This window comes from Perca fluviatilis, chromosome 9 (assembly GCF_010015445.1).
Source record: "Perca fluviatilis chromosome 9, GENO_Pfluv_1.0, whole genome shotgun sequence".
NCBI classification, from domain to species: domain Eukaryota; kingdom Metazoa; phylum Chordata; class Actinopteri; order Perciformes; family Percidae; genus Perca; species Perca fluviatilis.
The window spans coordinates 19,260,790-19,287,767 of NC_053120.1; the positions used below are offsets into that span (position 1 = coordinate 19,260,790).

Genomic DNA, 26,978 nt, shown 5'->3' on the forward strand with positions numbered 1-26,978 from the left:
TTGCACGCCCACTTTTTCAGTTTTTTATTTGTTAAAAAAGTTTGAAATAGCCAATGAATTTCGTTCCACTTCATAATTGGGACCCACTTGTTGTTGATTCTTCACAAAAAATTACAGTTTTATATCTTTATGTTTGAGGCCTGAAATGTGGCAAAAGGTCGAAATGTTCAAGGGGGCCGAATACTTTCGCAAGGCACTGTATCTGCAGAGGGGTAATTTAGGAGTTCTGATCTAACCAAAGAATGATTTGATTTACATCCCCCTTTAAACAATCTGAATTACCAATTGACCAGTTGTATAAAGACAGTGTGCATTACCTCCAGCGCTTTGTGTGGAAGCTGCTTGTCGGTCCACTGCTTGAGTTTGATGTCTACGGTGGTGTTAAAGGTCCCCGAGTCCATTGTTTGGGCAGCAGGCAGGTAGATGTTCTCAATCACATGGGTGGAAACACGTTCCCACAGCTTCTTCTGCAAGATGGCCTCCCTGGGAGAGAAAAAGATGAGTCATGCCAACTTTGAGTAACTTGAGGGAAGAAGATATCTTTTGATTGGCCCCTCTAGCTGTTGTGATTTTGGTTCTCACTGTTCTGACTTCTAGTAACATGCTGAAGGTGCTTGGAACATACACTAGATGCATGTAACTTTTTTTGTGGGGATTCTAATCATTATTGTTTTAGATTCAGATTTAGGATCTAAAAAGCAAGAGTGTTTGTAACAAAGTTGCTTCCAGGTGTCCAGCTCAGACAGTTAAGTGACTCAATAGGGTAAGAAAACAATGAGTGAAGAGGGATCGCTCTTGGCTGCGCTGCTTTAACTCGTGTAGTCAGTGCTGCTGCAATTGCACTTGACTGTAGATTCCAATACAGCTCCAGTCTGACCCTGTTAACAGCTAACAGCCTCCACACTCTCGCTCTCTCTCTATAGGGCAGTGTGACAATGGAACAAAACCCTACCCAAGTCCACCTGAGACCAGGGCAGTGTTGTGCCTCACTCATTTATCATAAACGCACACCCATATTTCATTAGGCTGCCCTTTTGTTCAGGATAGCACTCCTCACTGTCAATAAGCGCTATGTCCAATACTGCTGTCTGGCTGCTGGCTGGCTGGCTAACAGGGCCACCCCTGTTCCCGTCTATTGGCCATTCATCAGAGTATTGATCTGATGGCACGCACACTGGGGACGGCCACAACACCATGCATTAATCTCATTTAGCAAGGTTTTCCTCATTGGGGGTGAGGTATAACTATACATTCATGCACAGATAAATGCACCCAGAGATAGAGACTTGCAGTTTGCTCTAAAAATAGCTTTCCACTCATGTCTGGTTGAGTGCTGGAGCAGTGCAAATACATTATCTAATTGCTTTTAAGCAAAGACCAGGTAGACAATTTTACACAGTTCAAGGGTGGCATCTCATTAAGAACAATATCCCATATAGTGTGGATAATACACTAATACTAACAATAGTAAAATGATGATCTATATTTCCAATGCTAGAACCACCATCTGACCCAACTAAAGGAGGAATTAATGTGCATTTTAAGAACCGGATCACATCTTTACTCCCAAAATAAAAAAAGAAAACATCTTGCACTTGGGTCCTTGATAAGTTAAAAAAAAAAGGTTTAACTACAGTTCAAAATGTTGGTGCTGCTAATGGTATTTAAATGTATACATTTTATATAAAAATAGAAAAATCAGTTGAACCTAAATTTCTGTTTTATAAAAGATTTTTACCCGTTTTCAAAATTAACACTGGCAGCAGCATTGAGAGATATATATATAATTTTTTTGTTTTTTTTTGTTTAAGATAGCAACCAAAAATAATTACCCCAGAAATTAGCTCATCATTAACTTACCAGTGTTGTGGGGTTACTTGACTCAAACTAATGACTTCATCCAAAATTTCATTTTTGGCCTTTTCGAATAGTTCATTCTGCAAAAAACAAAACAAAATAAATATCTGTATTGTTACTATAACGTCTTTGGAAAACTTTATTGGTGTGCAGCTGTTGTTTATCTTTACACAAATCCTTTGTTTTCCAAACATGCTACCACTTTTTTCTCTCCATCCTTCGTTTTTTGTCGCGCCTCTATTAAAAAGCAATGTAAATGTGTCATTTAAGTGCCACTGCAGTTTGTATTTCTCACTCTGTCCAGCTCTCTCAGACGAGGGTAGTTGTTCTTCCATTCGGTCTCCAGGTTGAAGCGAGATGCTGGGGTGAGGAGGAACAGTGAAATGAAGATTTGAATTAAAACAAACATTGGACAACTTTATATTTTACATAAGTTAAATTATAGTTGAATATTAATGGTTTCATTATAGCCTTAAACTTAACCAGGCCTCTTAAAATATCTAACTAAATCTACCTTGATACGCGTCAACTGTGCTCATTCTCATGCCTGGACGAAACATATCTCTTACCATCTCCTATTTTTTTTATTGCTTTTTCAGCTTTGATGTTACCCTCCATCAAACAGTAATTATCTATAGTCGGCAGGCATTGACCATACAGGGACAGGGCCTGCTTTGTTTAACTTGCTTAGTTTTCAGACTGCAAATGGTGCCTATCCCTTAATAAAAAAGTGGGTGTGTACTTTGCACACTAACTCTCTTAACTGGTCCCTTAGGAGATGAGGGGATGGGGCCAATCACAAACTCGTAATCAAAAGTCTGAGTTTTAGTTCTCATATATGCACACTCAACACGCACTCCACACCTCCCTATCCACAGTGGAGATTAGGCTAATTGCTGGTTTGTGGGGCCACGGTGGCGCCAAGCATGGAGAATTGAGGCCGGCAGTGCGTGATTTGATGGGCTATGGATCGATACGCTACACAATGGACCTATGGGAACTGCAGTCTCACAGCCATAAATCTCCTGTACTGTTAGCAAAGGGCTTGAGATGTCGAGACCAACTGCAGTTGGAAGGCAGGACTGAGGGAGTGGAAAAGTGTGGCGTGGTGAGCAGAAGCAGAAGAGGAGTAGTAGCACCCCCACCTGTTCCCTGTACAGTAAGGGCGTTTTCACACCGACAGCCGTAAGTTCAGTTGAATCGAACTAGAGTTTGTTTGTCCCGCTGGTGCGGTTCGTTTGGGCAGGTGAGAACGCAGCAATCGAACTCGGGTGCGCACCAAAATTTCTTGCTCCCTCCCACAGACATATCCGACAAATAAGAAGGCTGGATGTTCTTGTCTGATTTGTAATGACGCATTTTGGTACGCTTGGATTTTTCCAGGTGTGAAACCAAACCAAACAGAGGGCAAATCGCTCCAAGTTTACTACCTCACCAATTGATGCGGACCAAAGCAAACGAACTACAGGTGTGAAAACGCCCTAAATGGATAAAATCCTACCATGTGCATTCACAATATTAAAACGTGCCTGGGAATGTAAAAGGCATTAGATATAAACAGTCACTTAATGGCACAAATAACAAGGCACATAAATCAGTCAACCCTCCCTGGGATAACAGTCATAAGCAGTCATACCTTTGAAGACATCAGCCTGCTGCTCAACAGACTCTCTAACCATCTTCCAAAAGCAGTCAGAGACGGCCAGACTCAAGTTCTTTGTTGTCACCTGGTGGGCCTTCAGCATGCCATCCCTATTTGCACACACACATTCATTGTCAGATTTTGATTAATGATTTGACTGAATTCATTTGATGAAGCATTAATGTTTGCTGAATCATGTGTGCCTTAGTAATCTGGAGTTCTGGAAGAAGTCTTCCTCATAGTCTTTAATGGAGTCTATGCTTTCACCACTGCTCCCTGCACACAAGAAGACAGCAGAACAAGGTGTAAGTAAAAAAACAACATTACAGAATAATCATAACTAATTGTATGTGATCACAGTAGTAGTGCTACACAGTTCAGGTTATACAGGGCAAAACATTCCTCCAAAAGAATGTATGCAAATAACAATATGTTGGAAAAACGCCAAGTAACTTCAATCTAGCTCCATGGTGTCTAAAACTAAGTTAGTGAATTCAGACATGATCATGACCTGAAAGTTCTCATGAAATAATGTGAAATTAAATGCAGCATGATGGACTACTCAGTTGCAGATGTTACCTTTTCCTGTCACCACTGCAAAGTAGCCCAGGGCCTTCATGGGAAACAGCTTCCCTTCCACTATTTGCTGGATCTGAAAAGGAAAATGTAAAATAAATGACTTAAATTCACACCAGTCCACTCTGTAGTACAAGCTTCTACAACATTTGCTCACTGAGGGATAATTTGGTTAGAATAAAAAGTACTGAGCTCCCTCTAGTGGAGCAGCTGCATATAGCGTCACTCACAGGGGCTGGCACTTTATCCAATGGTTTGCAACGGTTTTGAAATCGGAATCTCCAAATGCAGATGTTTTGTAAATTAAAATCAGCTTTTTGCTGTCTTTGCTCCCTATTTCTGCCATCTCCTTGCCATTTAAGTAGGACTTGAATTGACGAGTCAAGAACATGATGACTGACAATGCAAATTTCAACTGTGTTATTGTCCCTTTTAATGACGACAATATATAAATAAAGAGCCTGTAGACAGATCCATGCTTTCATTACAATATTTGTGATAAATTAAATAAGTGCCAAGCTATTAATATATATAGTATAGTCCTTTACATACAAAGACACATTTTGTTGTATTTAACTTTTGGGACAGTTCAGCATTCTTACTCTGTTCGGGCTGGCCAGGTTCTTCTCAGCCAAGTCCACCTTGGTCAGGACAAAGATGGTCCTCTTCCCCTGGGGGTCCATCTGGCTAACCAAGTCTGTTACAATGCTCCTCTCTGCATCCACACTGCCATCTGGAAGGAGGCAAGGAGGGCACAGGAGATGTAATAATGGTGTACATATCATAACAAGGAGGATGGTAAGGAGGATAAAAACAACGATAGACTGAGATTTGGTGTTTTGCTTAAGAACACAACAACTGGACATAAGTGGAAGGGTATTTTAAGTTCTCTGACAGACTATCTCCTGTTTACTACGACAAATGCTCCCTTTATATGCGATTATTGCAACTGTTAATAGTATCGTCACAGCTCACCCTGAATACAGAGGATGATTGCATTGGGGTTCTGCATGTAGGCCTTGCTGATGCTGAAGATGGTTTCCTTAGTATCTGAGGCCATGCCTGCAGTCACAGTCTGAGAGACACACACATTAAAAAAACTTTAAAAGACTATTTGTGAAGACAAGTTTTGTCTACTGGCTTTGATTTGAGAAAAATGAATTATCTGGAACACAATCATGCAAACAATAATATATAAAATGTTTAGCAATAATGTGTATACATTACAGAAAGTATCCAGTATACATTTGTAAACATTCCCACCCTTATTAAGAATGTATACTCACACTGATGACTCCTGGTAAGTCAACAAGCACCATCCTCTGGATGCCGGGGCCTTTGACACTCAAGGATATTGTCTGATATGCAAAAATTAAACATCATTATTCTATGAAACATTAAAAAGATGTAAATCGGCAAGTAGCAGCTTTGTTAGCAATCTGAATGGAAGCATTATGTCCAACCTCACAGCTGACGGTCTGTCCCTGCTTCACACTCTTCCTCATCCTCAGCTCAATCTCATGCCTCAGAGCAGCCAGCTACAGTACAGAGGCAGAGATGCCAGTCATAATGAGGTTAACAGGTAAAAACATTTGTGAGAAAATTGATCTTAGGTTGATGGAGTGAGTGACTTTGTGACTTACGTCTTCCTCCTTGGTGAGGTCAAACTCTCGGCCACTGTCCTTAAACATGGCCACGTGGTGGGGGCCTTCGCTTAGTGTTACCTGCAGAAAGAAGATCAGTATTGTCAAGGATGCAGATAAACTACAGAAATCCATCAGAGCTGGGTTCCTACACATTTTCCTTTCACACAAAACCTTAAGTGTCGATTCTTGCTCACAACTGCTGTCAATGCCGTCATTTTAGGACAACACATTCTGACAACATGTTCAGTACAAATAAAGGGGTGAATCTTTTTTTCTGTCCTTTTAAAAAGGAAAGATTACATAAAACATCGGCCAGTGTGGTCCCACATACCTTGACAGGAGAGCGGGTCATCATCTCTCCTGAGCCCCTGGGGAAGATCCTGGCCTGGGCTATCATCTCCAGCACGCTAGTCTTCCCAGCACTCTGATCCCCAACCACAACCACCTGAAACCGAAGGAAGAGGAACAGACAGAAGAGGAGGAGGACATAGTGGAAAAGGGAACAGGAGGTAAGTGATTAGGATCCAAAGTAATATAATATAAAAGTAATATATAAAGTAAAATAACACACATTTATAAATTTGGTGTAAAGAGGATTTAATTTAATTAAGATATTAGAAACAAAAAACTGGTTAGAAAATAAATCCTTCTAGCATTTTGTGAATGGAGGGCTAACAGACCCTCTTTGATAAAATCCATTTCCCATGAACAGTAGAACTACATTTAACTGCTCCTCCTTACCCTGGGTAGGTGGTCCTGGGTGTTGTAGTTGGCATCATAATCAGACAAGATGTCCAGGACTTCAGAATACAAATCAATAAGGGATTTCTAGGAGACAATAACAATGAATATTAAAGATATGTATATTTACATTGTAATTAGCTGACACTCTTATCCAGTGGCAATGACAGCCAGGAATAACTAAAGGAATAGAGGAATAACTAAACTAATATAACAGGCAACAAACAGCAGCATTACAGTCACTATACACAAAGAATTTAAGAAAACATTTCTGTATCTGTATAATTGTTATGCTTAATAAAGCAATGCCAAGTATTGAAAAATCCAAGCGTAATGGGAAAAACTATTAAATCGTTGGCGTGTTTATTTAGTGTATGTGTTCATATGTGCAACCCACCTTCACTTTCCGCTGATGAATCCCCTTATCATCTTTTTGCAGCACCACTTTCCTTAACTCTTTATTCTCCTTCTCCAGTCTCTCCAGCATGCGCTGATATTTTAGCTATGGGATTAATGGTAGAATCTAATCAACAATCAGCAGCAACAGAAACATTTTTGTCCAAAAACTGGTGGTATTTGATCTAATGGTGAAATTGTGGGACTTACCACCTTTTTGAGATGTATGAACAGTATAGTACAACTAATTATTTATGTAGGTTTAACAAAGACCTTTAAAAGGGTTGTACTCAAAATACAAAAAAATATAAAAAATCAGAAGGCTGGGATTGCCTTCACACAGCTCTCACAGACAATTCTCCAATAAGTGAAGTACCTACGTTTTTTCACGGCCACATGCACTAACATGCATGTGCAGCTGGACCGGCCATCACAATAAAGAACAGAGAAGCTCAGATAACAAGACATACAGAGGAAGAGTGACTTCATTCTCTGTACAGAACATCATTATTCCACTATAGCTTTACATAGCAAATATTTGTTTAATGCTATATTAATGTTCTGAATGTCGAGTACAGTCCGTTTAACCTATTTGACTTTTTGGCCATGTTTGGCAATTTCATTTTCACATCAGGACAAGCATTCCTCCGATCTACCAAGACACAGATTATATCAAAAGTAACACACATCTACTGTACCTGCGTACGGAGCAGTTCTTCTTGAAGCTGGTCTATCTTTTCTTTGTCTGATGACTAGAGGTTGGAGTAGAAAAATAGAAAAAGAACAGCAACAAATTGAGTTAATGCTTTCTTTCGGTTTTGAAAATAAGGGCCTTCCGTTACTCTCACTGTGCAACTTCACAAGCACGAAATCCCACCAGCACCACGAAGGTTCATAACGTGCACACTGTATTTCAGAGAGAACCAGAGTTGAGAGTCAAGTTAATACATTAAGAGAGAGGGAAAAAAAAAAATTTAAAATAAAAATTCAGGCAGACACTACTCATTCTGGTATAACTCCGCCCTGATCAACAAGCTCTTATTCCCAAACAGGTACAAATCCCACAGCCAAAATTAATAGCAAAGTCATTTAGTCATGACAGCTTGAATTTTTTATGATTGGGCAAACCATATTTAATTATATATTTTGTACACTTAGAACGTGTTTGTTAGGATGAGAGACAGGACAGAAAGCAGGAGACACAGCATACATGAACAAATGGGATTGGCAGCAGAAGAAAGGAAATTTAACAAGACACACCAAACAACTTCATGAAAAACTATTTCTACACTACAAAAATAAGTGCGCTATAAGCTACCTTCTAGCAATATGCGCCAACAGTGTACTAAAATGTTTTAAATTTCCATAATTAAGACACCTATTTAGGCAATACAAAACTATTCATAAGCTTAAGGCTTCTCGGTTGCTGTTGACAACATAGTCAACTCTCAAATTATTATATAGCTGGATGCATTCATGGTTGCTTCCAAAAGTGCAGCTCACACCATGCAGCTGGTTTCCACTTCACTCCATGCAGTGTTTCCGTACATTAATGAAGGGATGCTGATGATTATCCATCCATTTGCATGAGAGTGAGCTACGTCACTGTGCTTCTGGAACCAGGCTATGAAGGTCCATGCATGCCTTCTCAACAACCAAAGCTTAGTGTGGCAGACTACGGGTTGATACATGGAGGCTGCTGTTGGGTATTGTAGGGGACAGACTGAAGTATTGACAGGCCAATTCGTCTGCTCTACAAATATTAAAGTAGAGGGCTAGACACCTGTAAAATAAAATGCAATCCAATGCAATAGCAATGCAATAAATACAGTCAGAGAGGAGGTGTATAATTTATGGTGCTGTTGTACTGTGTAGCATTTTATCTTAAGACGTTGCTGTCTATGTGGTCTGCATAACACACATTGCAATTATTGCAAGGCCACAGCACTGGAATGAGTTATTGTGTTAATAAATTACATTTTGCAGCTGTTCATGTTGTTGTGTCTACCATACCCTGTATATTAGGGTGTAACAGAAATCAATCAACTTCAATTCTTTTATAAGAAATATTCAGCCAGCTCTATTCTTACAAATTAAGTTAGTTGAAGAGCAACTTAACATCAGCTGAAAATCTTGTTTTTGTGACCTCTAGTGGTTTAACGTCTCACCCTGCTGAAGTGATGTTGAAGTTCAGATCCAACTACACCAATTAGGGATGACAGTTGTGGTCAGAGGTGCAACAGACTTCAAACTTTTTACCACAGAGGACAGTGAAACACTGCTTTTCAGCCTGGTGTTAAATTACTCTATTATTTGACAAGGCGGCTGCTAGAAATGAAATTGTCCTAGAATATATATACATATGTATACTCTATTTTTTCTCTGCAGCTGTGACCTTTTAGGAGACTTTGGTAGGATAGGGCGGATCTAAGTGGGGTGGGACCTTCACCTTGCGTTTCTGTTGAGGGGGGCTGGGGTTCGGAGGCGGACTGGGAGCAGGCTCTGGTGGTGGGGGACACGCACTATTGGCTGCTGCGGCCCGCCGGACCTCCTCCTCGTGCAGCTGGATCTGCTGCTGAATAAGAATGAGCTCGCCAAGCAGACCCTGCTGGGGTACGTCATAATGAGAGACAGGTAGGAGCAGCAACAAAGACATGAGCCAGCCACTGGGCTCAGCCATACACGCAAATGCTGCATCCAATCAGAGGGCTACAACAGAGGAAACCTGGCCTGTGTCTCAGTCACTGGCATTGGTGCTGTTAAAGTTAGAGAATGAGGATCCGGTCGAAGCTCAAGTTTAACAGAATCAAGGTCTTTGGCTTTGTTGATCTTGCCACCATAATCGATGCTACCCAACAAAGTCAGTCTCTCACAAACACAAAGCGGAGATGCCATACTTTGCCAGACTAAAGGCTGAAGAGGTGACTAATACCACAACCAGCACCTCTCAGCAAGCGCCAAAAACAGTGAATCCATTCTCTTTTCTCGTCATTATTCACCAATGAGGATTGATGACTAATCACCAGACAACCCTATAACTGATTTTCATATTTAAACTTAGCAGTATAAAATACCATAAGAGAGTAGAAATTCTGGTTTTACTGTCACAGTAAAATAATAACCAAGTTAAGACGATGATCTTTTAATGTGCTGCAACACAATGATGTTAGGCGGTCCTGAACATCATCTGTCTGATGATGCTAAAGATGATGATGATTAAAATAAGCAAAGCCAGCACTGGGATATTTCTTTATCAGGGGTGAAGCACAAAGCATACAGTATAGCAGGTGAAATCTGTTTAGGTCAGGGGTCCCCAACATGACGATCATCATTAAACTCTAAGCTGTTTGCTTCTTTCTGCTGTGAAATACACATACCGTACAATATTTGTTAAATGTAATTTTAAGCGAAACATCAACTTGTAAGAGTTGTGTTGTGTTATATGTGCTCATGTTGGAGACCATGATTGCAGAGTAAAAGCAGGGTATAGGAGAGGAAAGGCAACATCTATTTTCTTCTTTTTTTAAATGCAGCTTTTCTTAATATTTGATGTCAAACCTTCACATAATGTTTTCATTGTTTAAACTTTAACTGTGTACAGTGATAAAAACACACACAAAAACATAAAAAATAGAACAGAGGGACACTGAAACTGGTTGGTTTGCAGAAAAGAACAAAACACAAAAGGAACAAGAAAAAGAGAGGACAACAGCAACGAAAACAAATGTGCATACAAAGTCTTCGGCCAGAGACAGGTGTTTAATATAAAGCTAGAAAAATGAGTGGTCTCCATAAACTCGATTTCTGGAACAGATGCATGACAAGTAGTAAAGGTACTTTAAATGCAATGATAAATATCTGTGTGCATACACTGTAAGCTCATGCTCAACAGAATGCGTGCCATACAGTACGTACATGGTAATGGTGATTTGGAATCACACAGTTACTGCTATTGTTCTTACCATAACATTGCCACATGGACTTAAAAACTTTGCTTGATTATACTCTGGGCTGCCAGAGTGTGAAACTCAAAATTCACATTCAGATGAACTGATTGAATCAAAACACACTCAAAAAGATTTCACTTCCCCATATTAAAAAATATATGCCAGTTAGGGATCACTTTTATTCAAAGTGCTCAGGTCCCTCAAATGCTATGGTTTGTGCCTTGATCAATACAAACTCATGTATACGTTTGAGTAGATTTGGATTCAATCCACAACAGTTCCTTCCACTGAAGTGAGAGATAGCCAAGCTGCAGAGAGGAGCGGAGTGAAACTAAGCAGTGGTAAAGTAGAGAGGACAAAGCTGAGAAGTGTCAGCAGGTTTTACAAACTTGCCTTTTTGTATTGTTTGTCGCTGCCATCTTGTGTGGCTGCAGCAGAAGAATCTGTGGCTTTGAGAGGAGGATCGCCTGAGGTTTCTACCAGAGGAGACACAACAAAACAAAATGAGGTTACTTGTGAAAATGCATCTTTGAATACTGAATATAAACAAGCTTAGGGAGACAATAATGCCCATAGCAAAAATATGCCAGATAGCATCATTTAAAGCATGCATATGATTAAAGAAATAAAGACCAGAGTGATTCAATTTCAAATGTTTGGAAAATCTTGCACGGGGAGATAGGTCGACCATTGACCAAAAATAAAAAATTGCCAAACTCAACTTTAGTCTTAACGGAATAACGCAGTCCAATCAAGATCTTGAATTTATTGTGATTATAGTATTATTGATCCAAGTAATCATTTGCAGTAACTTTACTTATTGTAGTGTTTTATAATGTGAAGTAATGTATTAATAGTGCAGGCCAATTAAAAAAATTATATAATTAGTTCCAGTAAGAGGAAAAAGTATCTTTAAAAGGTGCTCTAAGCGATGTCACGCGTTTTTTTAGGCTACAACTTTTTTTTGTCACATACAGCAAACATCTCCTCACTATCCGCGAGCTGCCTGTCCCCTGAACACACTGTAAAAAAAATAAAAAATAAAACACGGTCTCTGAAGACAGCCCAGGCTCCACAAATGCCAACAAAAACAAACTGTGCCAACCTGCACCACGAAACATAACAAACAGTCTTCCAGCGTTCCAGCCAATAACCGACAAGATTTGGGGGTGGGGGTTGTGGGGGTTAGTGCGTGGAAGCACGGAAGGGAAGGAGAGGGGACGGGATGAGGAGGAGGGAGGGGTGAGCTAGCCTCGTTTTGTTTGAAAATACTTTGAACATCAACAAGAAGGGCCGTCACCCAACATCGCTTAGAGCACCTTTAACATATTTAGTGCACCTGGAGTTCTTTATACAACTGGCAATAAAACGATCACACCGTTTACTGAAATTTTGACTGGTGAAATAAAACACCCTGACAATAACGATGTCCAAAGAAAACTACCACTGAATGCTGAAATAAAAACAAGAAATAATTAAGATCTTTAAACAAATGTAAAAACACACACTGAATATTAAGATCCACTTTGTCTAAAGTGATTAACTATGAACTAACATGCTGATATTGCCTTGCACAAAGCAAAGTCTGCTTAGCCATATAAATGAGGCAGGTGTTTACAAAGGCACCACACTGTAATGTGATGCAGAGGCAAACGTAACATCTAAGTACATAAAAATATATAAATATAAAAACATGAAACTCGAAACATATTTGAAACGTATTTTCCTTAAGCCATGAAAGGGTGGTAAGTTGAGAGGAGCTAAGAACACTCCTTTGCTGATTTTATGACTCACAGCAGAGGTGTGGTCCATCTGGCCTGGCAATGTCTTTGAAATATAAGGCACTTCCATGTAACACTGTACATGACCACTATTTAACACTATTTGACATAATTTAAAAGAGAAATCATTTAAAAGAGAAATATTTAGGGTACATATGCCAACATTCCTGACTTATTAAAATTTCAACGGATATGTAAAATGTATTCTGTGTGCATTTTCCAAACATTTGAGAATTAAATAATTGAAATATCTAAAAGCAGATGGAGACCACCCCAAAGATTAGTAAATGTGAGTGTAATTATAGAAAGCAGCCCATACAGGCCAGGGGAGAGAGGGAATGGAAGTCAAAGGAGGCAAAAACCACACAGAGAGGACAAAGTACAGCCAAGGACAGTCAGGTTAAAGAAAGTCTAAGGGGAAGAGGGGGATATACTAAAGGCGAACACAATGGATCTGCATTTGAGTTAAAATTTAAAATGATGGCGTGTTATTGACACTATTTAACACTTTGTGTGTGTGTGTGTGTGTGTCTCTGAGTGTTTATACAAGAACTATGGAATATTAACCAGGATATTAAAATAATTGAGAAAGGAGGAGTGGATTTTAAAGAGTGAGGCTTTTAAAATTGGATGCCTGCATTAATATAAGCATACTTTTTAAGAAACTTTTGCACCATCTTAGTGACAGGTCATAGATTTCACTGAATACAGAACCTGTGTTAACCATGAACACTGCCATTTAGGACAGCAGCACTGGTCTGCAACCTGGAAGCCAACGTCCTGGGAAGATTCTCTGCTACCGCCTTTAGAGCTGGACCATGGCGAGCAGGAACCCACAACCATACCAATATTGTGGTGGTCAAGCGCCACAGAGAAAAGAGGGGAGTGGGCAGTGCTACTGCGGGGTTTACACACCTAACAACAGATGCAGACCAGAAGCTCCTTTGACTTCACTACCCAAACTCACACCTGTGAAGAATGTGGAGGAGGACAGGAGGGTTGGGGAGGAGGAGAAAGGAAGAACAACACAAGATAAAAAAATCATAAAAGACAGAAGCAGAGGGATGGTGGTCAAAGCAGGGACACGGCTTGATGATGTGTATTAAAACAAAGCCACTGCTGTGCTTGAGCTTCGAGTGAAGTAGCCACTTAATGAGAAACTGTTAAAAGAGATAAGTACACACCAAACTGGGCCTTTCCTCTTCCTATTTTAAAAAGGTATTTCTTCCACTTGCTAGTGATTTTATAGGCAAAATAAGATTTATCTGTCAATGTTGCATTATGACATTAAACATTAGGACTACCATTTCCCTTGTAACTTGATGCAACTCCAATTGCTGAATTCAAAACACCCGGGACGAAATTTTTCAATTTGTTTGTGTTGTTAGATAATGTTTTAAATAAATGAAGTTATTGAACATAAAATTGTTTATTTATTATATACACCGGTATATAAACCTTAATATTTGACAAAAGTCTTTCCAGGACTGCTCACCAATGTGCACCTGGTCCCATCTAAATAAATGACTGTTTGCAACACCATGGTACAAGACATGTGTTTTAGCATTGCCTACAAAACCACTGATCCAAAACACGTTGCTTATAGGTTATTTGGTGTAAAGGAGGGTTCTTTGTAGAAAAATATAGCAACCACAACCGTAGACAGGATGGCTGTTGCAGAAAAGGTAGAAATTTAGAGCATGAAGCAAGCTACTTCCCTTATATTGCTGTAATAATATGTATGATATTACTTTTGTTAAGGTCACTTTGAGGCAGGACAAACCGCAGATACCATACTTTAAGTATCGCGTAGGGCAACCAACTAAGCCGTTAGATACAGTAATATATAACAATAATAGAGATGTGGAAGACAGGTTTGCTTGGGGTACAATTACTGTATTCTTCATTTGAAACATGGACACTGGACTAAACACTGATGTTTGCAAATAATGATTTAATTTTGTTATGATGCAGTAACGTAATGAAGACATAGTTAAGGTTTTGTTCCCTTACCAGAGGACAGGAGGCTTTTGAGGAAAGTGAAGTTCTCGCCTATCTTGTCGAAGTCAGGTAGTAGCTTGGCTATTTCCTCCATCTCTGGTAGAGCTTTGGCCAGTTTATCTGGGAATAGAAGAGATGATAGGTCAAGTGGAGAAGACGGAAAGGTTGGGAGTCTTATCTCCTAATGCATAATTGTGCAGCCATGTTTCAAGTATAACCTAAGAATAATTGTCCCTGTTTGACTTACTGAAATCAGGGATCCTGTACAAATAAGGCAAGGGCAGGTATTAGCACATAATCTGAATCATGACATCGAAATGAAAACTTACCAAGATCAATTTGTTCACTCAGTTCCCAGACAAAATCAGGAATGACCCAGTTGTATTCACTAAAATCAGGCAGCATGTCCTTCCACTCGTCATAGGTCTGGAGATAAAATGACAAGCTTATGAATCCTCTACTGTTTTCAATGAGCACCAGTGTGCAATCATGGCTAGAAAAGTAAGGGGACAGCTCTTAGCGCCCAGGAAAGGTTTTGCTGCACGGCACATGACAGCATGGGCAAAACTAAGATGGTTGGCGACTACTTATGTTGCCCTCTGTATATTTTCTATTTATCGCATGGCTCATACGACAAGATTACAACTCTAACTCTGCGATGATGCAATAACTGAGAACTCAAAACTAGTTGATAGGCAAGAAAATCTACTGAATCGTTCAGAAACCCTGAGTTGGAAACACTCAATACTGACCTTTTTAGCGGTGTACCCTCCTCCTACTGCCGACCCCAGCAGAATGTATCGGAGCCTTAGGAGCCGGGCAGCAAGGCGGGCCACCCAGAAGTTGCGCTGCTGCTGGTGGCCACGGCCCCCTGACCCTGGGGGAGGCTTGGGAGGCCGCATGGGCAACCGTGACATAGAGGTAAAATAGCGGGCTGCCGTGCGATGAGGGGGTCGTTGGGGGTTGGTGTTTCCCGAGTAGCGATGGTGGATGGCACGAGACAGAGGGTGCAGCTTTTGCAGTGGTACTCGAAATCTCACCCCCATGTTGGTGGAGACCAGGTTCCTGCAAGCCATGCTGAGATGACAGAGAAATGGACAATAAATTACACAAGCTACATAAACTATAAACACCATAACCCTTCAATGTATGTATAATCTGAGTGAATGCTTATGGTCATTACCCCCAATTCTATCCCTGATGATACTGGTACTGGCCAAAGAGTAACACAAAACCAAATTTTAGTCTCAAGAGAATCATTCTACCAGATAAAATCTAAAGCTTGTATTAGTAGTATCACTGAATGATATGTATTACCAAAGTAAGTTTACACTTGCAAGGTATTTACCTTTGTCTATTTGGTGCATACAATAAGATGTTAAAAAGGGAATACACAATAAGGCAAAGTACTGCTACAGTCAAGAACATAAATAAAGAATAGATATATTACAATAAAAGGTATGTAAAAAGACACTATAACAAAAAGATGTACATTATAACTGTTTAAGAAAGGGAAAGAAGGAAGGCTGTACAGTTTAGTGCAGGGTGTGCAAAATTACTGTTCAGGGGATGTTGCAGTCATGGGCGATATGGAGAAAATCAAATATCACTATATTTTTGACCAAATACCTAACGATATTGTAGTGTTGACTATTGGTGCTTTCACAAAATATTTACACAATGAGATTTTTGATAAATAATCATCAGTAATGTATAATAGAACAGTTACAACAGTCTGGTAAGTTCAGAAAATGACATCACTTTACTGTAATGCAGCCTTTAAAACCAGGAAAAGACAACACTTATGTCATATCACGATATCCAAAATCTAAGACAATATCTAGTCTCATATCACGATATCGATATATTGCCCAGCTCTACTTGCAGTACACAATTAGCTAAGTCAGCCTACGAGATACAGTACAGAGAGTAGCAACTGTTAGTGTAATAGAATGCATAGCTAAATTACCGATTATGAATCGTCCTTTTAATACAAGAAGGTACGAACATGCAGGCGAAGAAAAGATTTGGTACATATTTTAAGGTAACGTTAACTATAACAACCTGTCAGCAACAGACATTCAAATACATTCTGTAAATACATTCATCACGTTTACGCTATATTACTATCACATGCTTAGCTAGCTAGCTAAGCAAACAGTATTAAAGAATAAAAGAAAGGGCATGTCAAATCACAATAACGTTAATCTGTAACGTTAAGTAAATTTGTTTGAGACTGTAGGATAAATAACGTAGCTAGCTAACGTTACTGTAGGATAATAACTAACGTTAGCTAACTTACGTTACCTGGCTAACGTTAAGGAACGTCAACAGCGGCACAGGTCGCTTTGCATCTTCTAATAAATGTCAGTGGCAGTTTGTGGAGAGAGGTTAGTTAGCATCTAACGTTAGTTTTATAAAGGACGATGGCTATTTACACGAAGCAGGTAGGTAGCTAGCTAGCTAGCGACGCTGTCCTCAGCTGTCAAAATTACCAGCTAGCTAGGTTTACTTCTACCACAGCTAGCTAACACAACTAGCTTGTGCTACAGTTATCTTTATTAAATGTGAACTTACCAGGCAGCGTTACTCCCGACACGCAACATGGTGGTTATCAACAGCGGGTTAACACAAATCTCTTTCAAAATCACCCTTTAAGCATGATTTAATTCATCTTTACAAATGGTACACATTTGCTTGCCTGTTATGGCAGCCAACTAGCTAGCTCGTTAGCTCTTCAGCTAACAAGGACACAGCCAACTGACAGTCGACTTCCTGTGAATAGTACTTCCTTCAAATCAGCACGGACAGAAAACGCATCACTGTATTAGTTCCTACGTGTAGGAGGATACAACGTTCTTATAATACATCCATGGGATACAAGGACTCTAAATTCTATATGGGACATCACTTTGCTTAATGGCTGATGTCATCAGATAATAATAAAATAATCAGCCTTCATAGGACAAGGAGCCACTAGTATATACATGTGAAGTTAAAATGACTTTCTGTCACCCCTGCTTTAAGTTACATCAGAATGGTAAGAATTCTAAGTAATTCCCTAATGCAAAGTAAGGGACAGTTACATGGGTAATGCTAATAACATGATTGATACGGATGTCATTTGAATAAACAGGTGCAGATTAAGACTAGTTAAGATTTCTCTAAGTAAGACTCTCTAGTCTCACTTTTAAAATAATTTTTAGGAAATCCAATTGTTGCAATGGTGCACCTGCCTCCTGATTTACACAGGATCTTATGTAAGCTACAGTTGTGTACTTAAGGGTGAGGAACTGCACAAGACTGAAGCTGTACCGTATGTCCCAATTCAGGGGTTAGATCCTCTAAAGACCACATATCTAGTATGAATGCATCAAAATGGGCCAGTCACATTTCAAAAGACTCTGCCAAATGAGATATCTAACCCCTGAATTTGGAGGACACAACCTGTGTAACCTTAGCGGCCCTCAGTGTCCCACAATGTATTACGTGCTGCTCAGTTGCAGTGGTGGAAGAAGTATTCGGAACCTTTACTTAAGTAAAAGAACTAATACCACACTGTAAAAATACTGTGACAAGTAAATTTCCTGCATTGAAAATGTTACTTAAGTAAAAGTATATAAGTATCATCAGGAAAATGTACTTAAAGTATTCAAGTACTCAATGCAGAAAAATCCTCCCATTTTAGAAACTGGAAATGATAACAGTTCTGTCAAATCAACAAGTGTTTAATCGGCTAATCATTTCAGCTTGACTTGTAGGCCTATATATTGTTTGGTAGTTACATTTATAATAAAACGTATTTTATAAACTACATGTGTTTTGGGTGCAAAATCTTAATATGTAAAGTAACTAAAGATGTCAGATTAATGTAGTGGAGTAAACAGCACAATATTTCCCTCTGAAATGTGGTGGAGTAGAAGTAGAAAGTGTCATGGAAAGAAAAGACTCCAGTAAAGTACCTCAAATGTACAGTACTTGAGTAAATGTACTTAGTTACATTCCACCACTGCTCAGTTGTTTACATTTAGGTCCCAGTCAACTTCTAAAGTCAGTAAATATCTTGTGGTTACACAAGATATTTACAGTAACCTGGTGCAGCACTAAACTCTAAAAAACACCATACTTTGAATTTCTCTTTGGCAACTGGAGGCCTGCTAACTATTCTCTACATATAACTATATACTTTGCTGTAGCGTCTGCAGCATTATGCTATCCTATTTATGCTAAATGGACACACATTTCTCTTAGACGTCATAGACCAATTTCAGAACATTTATTGAAAAGAAATCAAGATAAATCTGAAATACAATCCTCAGGGAGAAAGAAGTGAAAATAAATTAAAAAATAAATTATAGAGTACAAAAAGTACATCTCTGCCAATAAAAACACATATGCCCTAGATGAGCCTCTTGCTCAGGTGTAGGCTGCAAATAAAAAGCACACCAGATAAACTGTACTGAAAGCTGACATACAGACAGACTGTACAGTAATAAAAAGTTTTAACAGTATATTTTCATTCAGTATGGGCATCAATGTTTATTATTTTCTTTATTCATTACAAATAGACACATTTCCCTGAGGAAACAACATCCGCATGAGGCTTTGTATACACAGTGGCTAACTCAATCTAAATGCCATTCGATGGTTTGTTTAAAATACATGTGAAAAAGAGGCCAATGCTGTCAGCAGTGGGTATATGTTGTACCTGTATAAGAGCATAGAGGTTTCAGCATAAAAGCCATTGCTTTAACGTAGCTGTGTCAGAATAAAGGCAAAAATGTAGCGTAGAAGACGAGCAATAGTAGTATTTACACTTTGCAAGTCATTCAATTGATGAATTGTCTGTATCAAGGTGCAGTTATGACAGCTGAGACTGAATCATTTTGCCCCTAGCAGCAACATAGTCACTTTTACAAACGACTGCTAATATCTAGCAGCAATGCACATTCTTTTTGCCAATTACATTGTCATTTTACATGGATGTAAAAGATCTTTAAAAATATGTACATTAGATGATCTAACAAGATCAGCAGATGTTGCTCAAATTCTGAATTTGCTGAGAGAAGGGGCCAAATATACTACACCAGTTGAATTCCCTTCTTGTGTCAGGTCCTTGGTATTATACAAAGCATTGAGACAAAAGAGAAGCAAAAAAAAAAAGCTGAGAATTCAATCTACTTAAAACCCCTTTAGAGAAAGAGAGTAAACTCTAAAGTAGACATGTGCTGTTTATCCAAGACAGAACAAATATCGATCCAATCACACTTCACAATAACTGATTCAAATTGTGAAATAAATGCCCAGGATTCATGCCCAAATAAGAAAGATCCAAGCTAATGCAACTCCATAACAAAAGTGAAAGTACAAATAAATCCAAGACAGTACAAATCAAAAGACAACTAATTGTAACACAGTACCAAAATAGTAGAAAAAGACAAACCAGCCCTTTGATAATCCAAAACCCATAAATGTTTATGACTACATCTTTTGACTTGTATGCACATACTAGAAATGTAAATCTTATATGTACACAGATAGAATCCAACCTCTAATATAATTAATACCTTTTAAAGTCCATTTCTGCTGAGACAAATCAGATTTGACAGAACTTAACACAGTCTAAAATTAAACATTTCTTCTTCTCAAATACAGATGTGATGAAAAGTCTTTGGGAAAAAAAAAAATCAATAACCATAGTATTGCATTGCATTCAATTCTGCTCTCTACACAACATTCATTTTTACCCTCAGGAGGTATCTAGAGAAGAAAAAAAAAACCTGAAAGCAAATTTAAAAAAGAAAACATACCACTGAGTATTGAGAGGCAGAGAAATCCATGTAACCCATGTTTTTGACAAATTGGCACAAGAATGTCCATTTGAGCCAAGTTATGCATTTCTCACCAGTTTCATCTACAGTACTGTTTATCCTTTTTCTCACGCTGGGAATTTACCCACAAAATACTATAACAAAATACTATTACTTTGCTCATCAAATAAAAAATGTATCTGTGAAAACTCACATATCACATATGAGCTTGTCATAAAAACAATATGGATCCAAGTTTCATATGCATTTGTTATATTACAAGCATCTCAATAGACAATGGCTTTTAGGAACTGAGCAACTTCAGACTCGTTATTACAGATATTGAGGGATTCTGTTTCGATTTTGTTTCTATATGAATAAAATCGTCAATAATCAATGGACAAGCTTTATGTGATGTCATGCACAATTAAGTGTCACATAATACAGCGCTGTTACCAGATATTTGAGAAATAATTTGTCAGTGATGAAAGGTATACATTTAGTTTGACATTCGTTGACGTGTCTCAAAACCACTGATTAGCACTCTGAAAATACTTTGGGACACTATTAAACCATACATGAAAGGCAGGCTGCTAGGCAGAGTATACAGTTATATTGACATTGAGAACCAGCTGCAAGCATGTTGGTGTCTTTGCTTTAAAGTGATACTCCACCCTAAATCTGCCTCTTGAGGATCCAACATTATCTCTGGCGGCTGTAAAAAGTATGATTTCCAATAGTACCAATTTCAATGGCTTAAAAAAGTAGCCAAATGCAAATGAAAACTCCTCAATCCATTCTGTTGTATAAACTGCTTCTCTGCTGTCCACCTGTTAGCTCAGTATGCCATTATTGTTATCGATCCTTTTTTTTTTTTTTTATAAAGATAATTGTTTTGCCATTTTAGGACAGGAAAGCTGAAGACATGAAAGAAGAGAGAGAGAGAGAGAGAGAGGGGGGGGAAATGACATGCAGCAAAGGGCCGTAGGTCGGAGCCGAACCCATGGCCGCTGCGTCGAGGAGTAAACCTCTATATATGGGTGCACGCTCTACCAGGTGAGCTACCCAGCTGCCCATTATGGTTATCTTAAATCTAACAAATTATCTTATCTTAAAATGAATTTCCAGTCAGGTTTTTAGTGAGGAAGAAGCAACACTTTTACAGCCACCTTCAAAGCTTACAGGGAGTGAGTATAGATTCTGGGAAGAATCACCTTCAACGTCAAAGAAAGAGTAGTGAATGTAAAATATAGCCCTTAACTCTCTATGCAGGTAGCCTATGTGTTATACATGGAGTGGATATGCTAATCGACATCCATCATATGCAGCAGGTGTTGTTGCATGGATGTTTTGAATGTGCAGCGAGCTGATGAGATGCACAATGCCTTGCCTTAATTTATTATCACGCTTTTATCACATCTTCCATAGGAAGAAATTTAGTTTTTAAAGAAAAATAAAAGTAGTGGCTTTCAGGAGCCAATCTGACATGAGTTTGTAAATGTAGGATGCTTTGATTTGTATGGTCTTATGCATTCAATTAACTGTCCACGATAACCAGCGTTTTTTTAATACAGAGATGTTCATGTAAATGTTTCTTAATTCTACAGTGATGCTGTATTTGTAGTAATGTTTCTAGTATTCCAACCATCAAGTCTTCAGAACATGAAGATAGGGAGCTGGCTTTATGCAAGTGTTGGTATGTTTTCAGTCTCCTGTCTAATGCTGACAGGCCATGGCTCATAGATGCAAAAACAAAAAATGAAATGTGTGAGGCCCATTAGGGTGTAAAGCTCATTACACACTAGAAAACATTATTTGATGGATGAAAAGTACTGTAGAGACACGTTTGCTGTTGTTGGATCTTTACCACTAGTGGGGCAAATGTATTGCCTGAGGGGAGCGCCAGAGGAAAAGGCTGTGATGTTCCCTATCAAACCTGTTAGCAGGGTATGCTAACACATATGGTATGCTAACACGTACGTACTAACATTTTGTATGTTAGTGTGCTACGTTAGGATAATCACAGCTGAGGTATCCTGTTATGAAGTGTTGTTGACCGGTTGGTGCATGGACCAATGAATGCAGTAGCTTTCCTAAAAAAGCGGAGATGAAATTAATCTTTTTGTCAGGGTTTTTTTTTCAGTTTTTTCTTCATAATATCTTCATTAAAAACCCTAAAATGGTAAAAATGAAGATCCTGCCACAGGTCCCAGCCTGTGGTTGAGGGAAGATGAGCACATCTGTCTCCCTCGCTCTTCTCTTTAAGTCCTTTACTTTTTACAAGCCGCAATGTTTGACTATGTATAAAACTTTTGGCCAAATTATGAGGAAAATGCAACCTTAGATTACTTTCTGCTGTTTATCAATTTGTAGTTTCAATCATCAATCTGATGTATAATGTACTGTATTTTGTAATTAAGGCTTGCAATTTTTATAGCCCACTTTCATTTCAAGTCATTTTCTAAATTTCCGAGGGTTTAACTGAAAAGTGGCCAGGAACAACAGTAAGATTGACCATGCAACATTACGGTGCTGACAGCAGATTTACAAATACTCTTAAGTGTCCCATCAGCTTTGAAAAAACTTGAATATTTTCACACTTATTGTGCATTTTCCAAATCTTACAAAATCTGTAAATGCCCAATTTAATTTACAATATTTTTCCAGAGTTATATCATTGGCTCTTGACAGCCAATGAGCCTATTTGTGCATTTACTTGTGAGCTTCTGCCTGGAGTGTGCAACTGAACAACAAGTTGATTGAAGCCGTTCCAAGATTCCCCAATCTCCTACAACGTGCAGTTTGCTTAAAAAACTATTTAATTACTGGTTTCTCAAGTGAGTAATTTCATTCAATGGTAAGCTTTAAAGCTTTTTTTTTTTTGGTCATGATTCCATGCTCTCAAATAGGACCCCCTTAAAAATGAGATGCTAGATCTCATGGGGCTATCCTTTCAATAAATTCAATGAGTGCTTGCCAGATGGTAATGCTAGCTCATTAAAATGACTATATATGTTTATTAACTGTATAAGACCACTACATAGTAGCAATCAGAGCCTGCACCACCTGCAACAGGGTAGACCTGTAAATCGTTACTAACTATGTAACATCCTAAAAGTAAGGTGGTGGCTGCTCAGAAACACAAACATAGAGTGGACTTGCTGCTGCTTTTAAAAAAACAAACTAAACGATCAGATCGTTGAAACTTCTTTCTTTCACCCTCTTCCTTAAACTCATCCACACTCTCTTTTTCGACCAATTACCTTACTCGCAGTTTAAGTAACAGTGGGTCATACTAGATGGCCAAAGTACAACCCCTCTTCTAGGTTAGCATCTGTTTCTACCTTTCTCCACATTCTATTTTTGTCAGTGATCATTCTGAAAGGCTCAGACATGATATTCCGCTTTTTTTTTTACTCTTTGTCTAAAATTGACATCTTGTACTGTGGTTGCTAATGAAATCTGAAGACGCCATTACATGACAATTCTGACAGCACATGTATGTCAGAAGATAGCTCTGAAGTAGAGTTGGAATTTGGCTTACTTTTATACCTCTTTCACACAGACAAAGTGGAGTGGGATATTAAAACTGCATTGGCAGTCAATCTGAAGAGGTCAACGTGCATATTCGACCTGGCTTATCACCTCTCCCCAAGCCTGGGTTGAATGCTGCTCAGCTTTGGTGAACAAACATTGCAATTAGGATTTTGGAATTATTGATGTTTATATAATATTTAAGACAAGCAAGAGAGACCTGAGAGCGTGCGAGTGGTTGTGCCAGAGAGAGTGCTGAGAGAACTGAAACTTAACTTTATTTGGTACTTATGTGCAATCCTAAGGATTTTGCAACACCATCTCTGGAACTACAGTATTTGACGCAAATCTCTGTGAACCGTAATGACAAGCAATAATCCTGTGACAGTTCATTTGGATCGGCATTCAATGAACATGTGTCAAATGCTAGCATGTCTCCTATATGAAAGGGATAGATTTTTTTTTTCTGTGAGGGGCTGTGGGGGGTGCTAGGAGTTGGTCATTATTTGATAGGAGGAGCCATTTTCTGGGAGGGACTTGGCTTCAGTGGTGGTGGTTGGCTTTGGAGGCCAGTCAGGGTCCACACTGAGCTCCTGGGCCAGATGCATGTAGCGAGCCTTGGGTGCCATCTTGCTTGGGCAGCACAGCCGGGATAGACACTTGTACGCTCGCAGGTCAATGGCACCCTGAAAATACGACAACCCCAAAAATAAACAAAAATAAAATTAAAATAAAAGACAAAAGGAGGAAATAAAGGGATGAAAGGTTCCATGAATTGGTGTCATATTTTGTTCAGGTTTTCTAAAACACTATTACTGACCAATGCAAATCTGACAGTGGCATGCTAATATAACCGTTGCATGCAAAATATAAAACCGCTTACACTGGTAAATTGCAACAAGAGTTCATGCATGCAAGTCATTCAAAAACAAAATGCAGCATGATAATAGTTTGAAAAAGTTGTCAGTAGACAGCTTAACGACTGAGCCCACTCCCTAAAAACAAGCTGATGGAGTCAAAGATCAAACAAACAAAGGATTCCACAGCAGATAAATGGATTCAAACATTTCTCCATAAAGTTATATTGGAAAAGACATTTAAGGTTAGCTTGCTTCGATTTAAATATTCTTGATATGAACCACTGACAGAGTTGAAAGACATAGTTATCTAGGACCTAATAGGGAAACTAGTGCAGCAAATATAGCTTCGTAGGACCTTTATCACCTTGCTAAAGGTTGTAAAAGCCTTCAGCAAGGTGGTTCTATGGTGGTTTCTAAAGGAGGTGAGAGCATTATGCATTCACTTGATCATCAAGCTTCAAAATAAACAAATTACTTCCCAGTCATAAACCCATCTATCTCAATTTAAACGTGTTTAAAAGTGACCCCCAGTAGCTCCAAATTTCAAAATAGCTTTTAGCTTAAGCAAGAATGTTATTAAGTGAATTGCTTGTCTTTAAGAGCAGTTATGAAGCTTATCTCAAAACAGAGCTGGAGAACAGAATGGTTTGGAGTAAAACTGCAACTGTTGTCAAGTCCTGAACAGAAGGCCCATCAGAGGGACACCAGAAGGAGAGCACATGCATGTGTTAGTTAGAAGTTACAATAGAAAGGTGCGCTTCGTCAGAGAAACAGAGAAAGAAGAGGGAACACCACACAAGAGGAAAATGAAAGGGCTGAAGAAAAATGTGTCAGATTTTCCCAACCTGTGGTGTCGGAGCGACAGGAGTGACGCCAAAGCTGCCCTGTTTGTCTCGGCTGAACACAAGCTTCCATAAGACGATGTCAAGGATGAAGGTCTATGAAATAGCGTAGTGGGCAGGGGTAAGAATTACAGAGATGCTAACTTGATTTCACATAGCTTCTGCATTGGTTTTTTGCACAGAGGTCTTCAATTGTTTTTGCAGAGCCACAATGTATTACAGCTTTAAGTAATATGTGTGGCAACGATTTTCTTCCATCAAGTTGTGCATAAATAATTACATGTGAGGTTAAACAAATTAGTAGGAAGAGTGTGTATGGAAACTACTGTCTCAAAATACTGCAAAACTGCTAAAGGTTTTTTTTTTTAATTAACTTAAAACAATTAAGGAATTTGCACTGGAAGTTTAGGAAGCAGCATCATCTAGGGTGTCTGCTAAGCAGTACATGTATGCAAGGGCAGTCATCTAAAAGAAGGCAGAGGCATAGTGATACACTGTGTGTGGCAAGCCAGCATGAACTATCTATTATCATGCAGTGGTACAGCAATAAATGATTTTCTTAAAGAGCACCCATCTACCCAAAAGTATGCTGCTTTGATGATTTCCAAAAGCCCAACAAACGTTAACATTTCACCAATAAAACATTCACATACTTTTAGTGTTAACAATAACAGATACTGTAGTTTGTCTCGTCACTTTAAGGAAGAGAACATTTTCATTTAACAACATAAATTCTTCTCACAACATAAGATCTATTCTGCTGCCCAGCTAAATGAGACAAAGATGAGTACACTGCATGAAAAAAACAAAAGCTGAACATGAGAAAAACATCTACTGTTACCATGTGTTGAAGGGTGTGTCTTACCTCCACCAAAACAGAAGCAGCAGCATTGACTAAGATGATGAGGAAGAGTTTTACCCTCCATTCAAACGGAACACAAACAATCTGTACAGAGAGAGAAAGAGATACAACGCTGACCTTCAGAGATTATTAGCGAAATAGCCTTATTTTAAGGCTTCATGTATCTGCAACACTTCAGTTTGGCACATCTTAGTGAAATTACAGACTTTGACTTTATATTATATGAAATATTACAAGAGTATAAAGGTCGACAAGAAAGCTCAATAAAATAAGCTCCAGTCTACACCAGAGCCGAGTAAAGCGGTATGTTTCTTGTGTTTGAAGTTTTCTTACCTCTAAAAACGTGTCAATACTTTTGACAGGATGGAACAGGAGGAAAAGCAGAAAAACATACAAACTCAGGGCAGACAGCACAAAAGGCACTGGGGAGAGAAAACACAAGCACACACAAACAATTTTATAACATATAAAAGTAACTTGGCA

The 26,978-nt window shown here is 38.8% G+C and overlaps 2 protein-coding genes across 11 annotated transcripts in view; both read right to left on the minus strand.

Annotated features, from left to right (window-relative positions):
- Positions 1-17,387, minus strand: part of opa1 (OPA1 mitochondrial dynamin like GTPase) — a 41,600-nt gene extending 24,213 nt beyond the window's left edge. For 2 of the 5 annotated variants that reach the window (XM_039811297.1, XM_039811296.1), the window contains exons 1-22: positions 17,165-17,387; positions 15,340-15,664; positions 14,917-15,013; positions 14,600-14,707; positions 13,502-13,555; positions 11,199-11,281; positions 9,308-9,463; positions 7,557-7,610; positions 6,860-6,964; positions 6,463-6,549; positions 6,053-6,166; positions 5,719-5,799; positions 5,539-5,613; positions 5,362-5,433; positions 5,051-5,150; positions 4,678-4,808; positions 4,079-4,151; positions 3,703-3,775; positions 3,494-3,609; positions 2,153-2,217; positions 1,861-1,937; positions 318-483 (exon numbers count right to left, since the gene is read on the minus strand). In XM_039811297.1, coding sequence (XP_039667231.1) covers positions 318-483; positions 1,861-1,937; positions 2,153-2,217; positions 3,494-3,609; positions 3,703-3,775; positions 4,079-4,151; positions 4,678-4,808; positions 5,051-5,150; positions 5,362-5,433; positions 5,539-5,613; positions 5,719-5,799; positions 6,053-6,166; positions 6,463-6,549; positions 6,860-6,964; positions 7,557-7,610; positions 9,308-9,463; positions 11,199-11,281; positions 13,502-13,555; positions 14,600-14,707; positions 14,917-15,013; positions 15,340-15,664; positions 17,165-17,193 — 2,241 coding nt within the window. In that variant the 5' untranslated portion in view covers positions 17,194-17,387. The remainder of the gene's footprint in view (positions 1-317; positions 484-1,860; positions 1,938-2,152; positions 2,218-3,493; positions 3,610-3,702; positions 3,776-4,078; positions 4,152-4,677; positions 4,809-5,050; positions 5,151-5,361; positions 5,434-5,538; positions 5,614-5,718; positions 5,800-6,052; positions 6,167-6,462; positions 6,550-6,859; positions 6,965-7,556; positions 7,611-9,307; positions 9,464-11,198; positions 11,282-13,501; positions 13,556-14,599; positions 14,708-14,916; positions 15,014-15,339; positions 15,665-17,164) is intronic. The other 3 variants (XM_039811298.1, XM_039811299.1, XM_039811300.1) reach the window with 3 other exon arrangements.
- A 1,460-nt stretch (positions 17,388-18,847) lies between these two features.
- Positions 18,848-26,978, minus strand: part of atp13a3 (ATPase 13A3) — a 42,520-nt gene continuing 34,389 nt past the window's right edge. For 4 of the 6 annotated variants that reach the window (XM_039810576.1, XM_039810577.1, XM_039810573.1 and 1 more), the window contains 4 exons: positions 26,829-26,917; positions 26,499-26,579; positions 25,637-25,729; positions 18,848-24,617 (listed from right to left, as the gene is read on the minus strand). In XM_039810576.1, the coding sequence (XP_039666510.1) occupies positions 24,420-24,617; positions 25,637-25,729; positions 26,499-26,579; positions 26,829-26,917 (461 nt within the window). In that variant the 3' untranslated portion in view covers positions 18,848-24,419. The other 2 variants (XM_039810578.1, XM_039810579.1) reach the window with 2 other exon arrangements.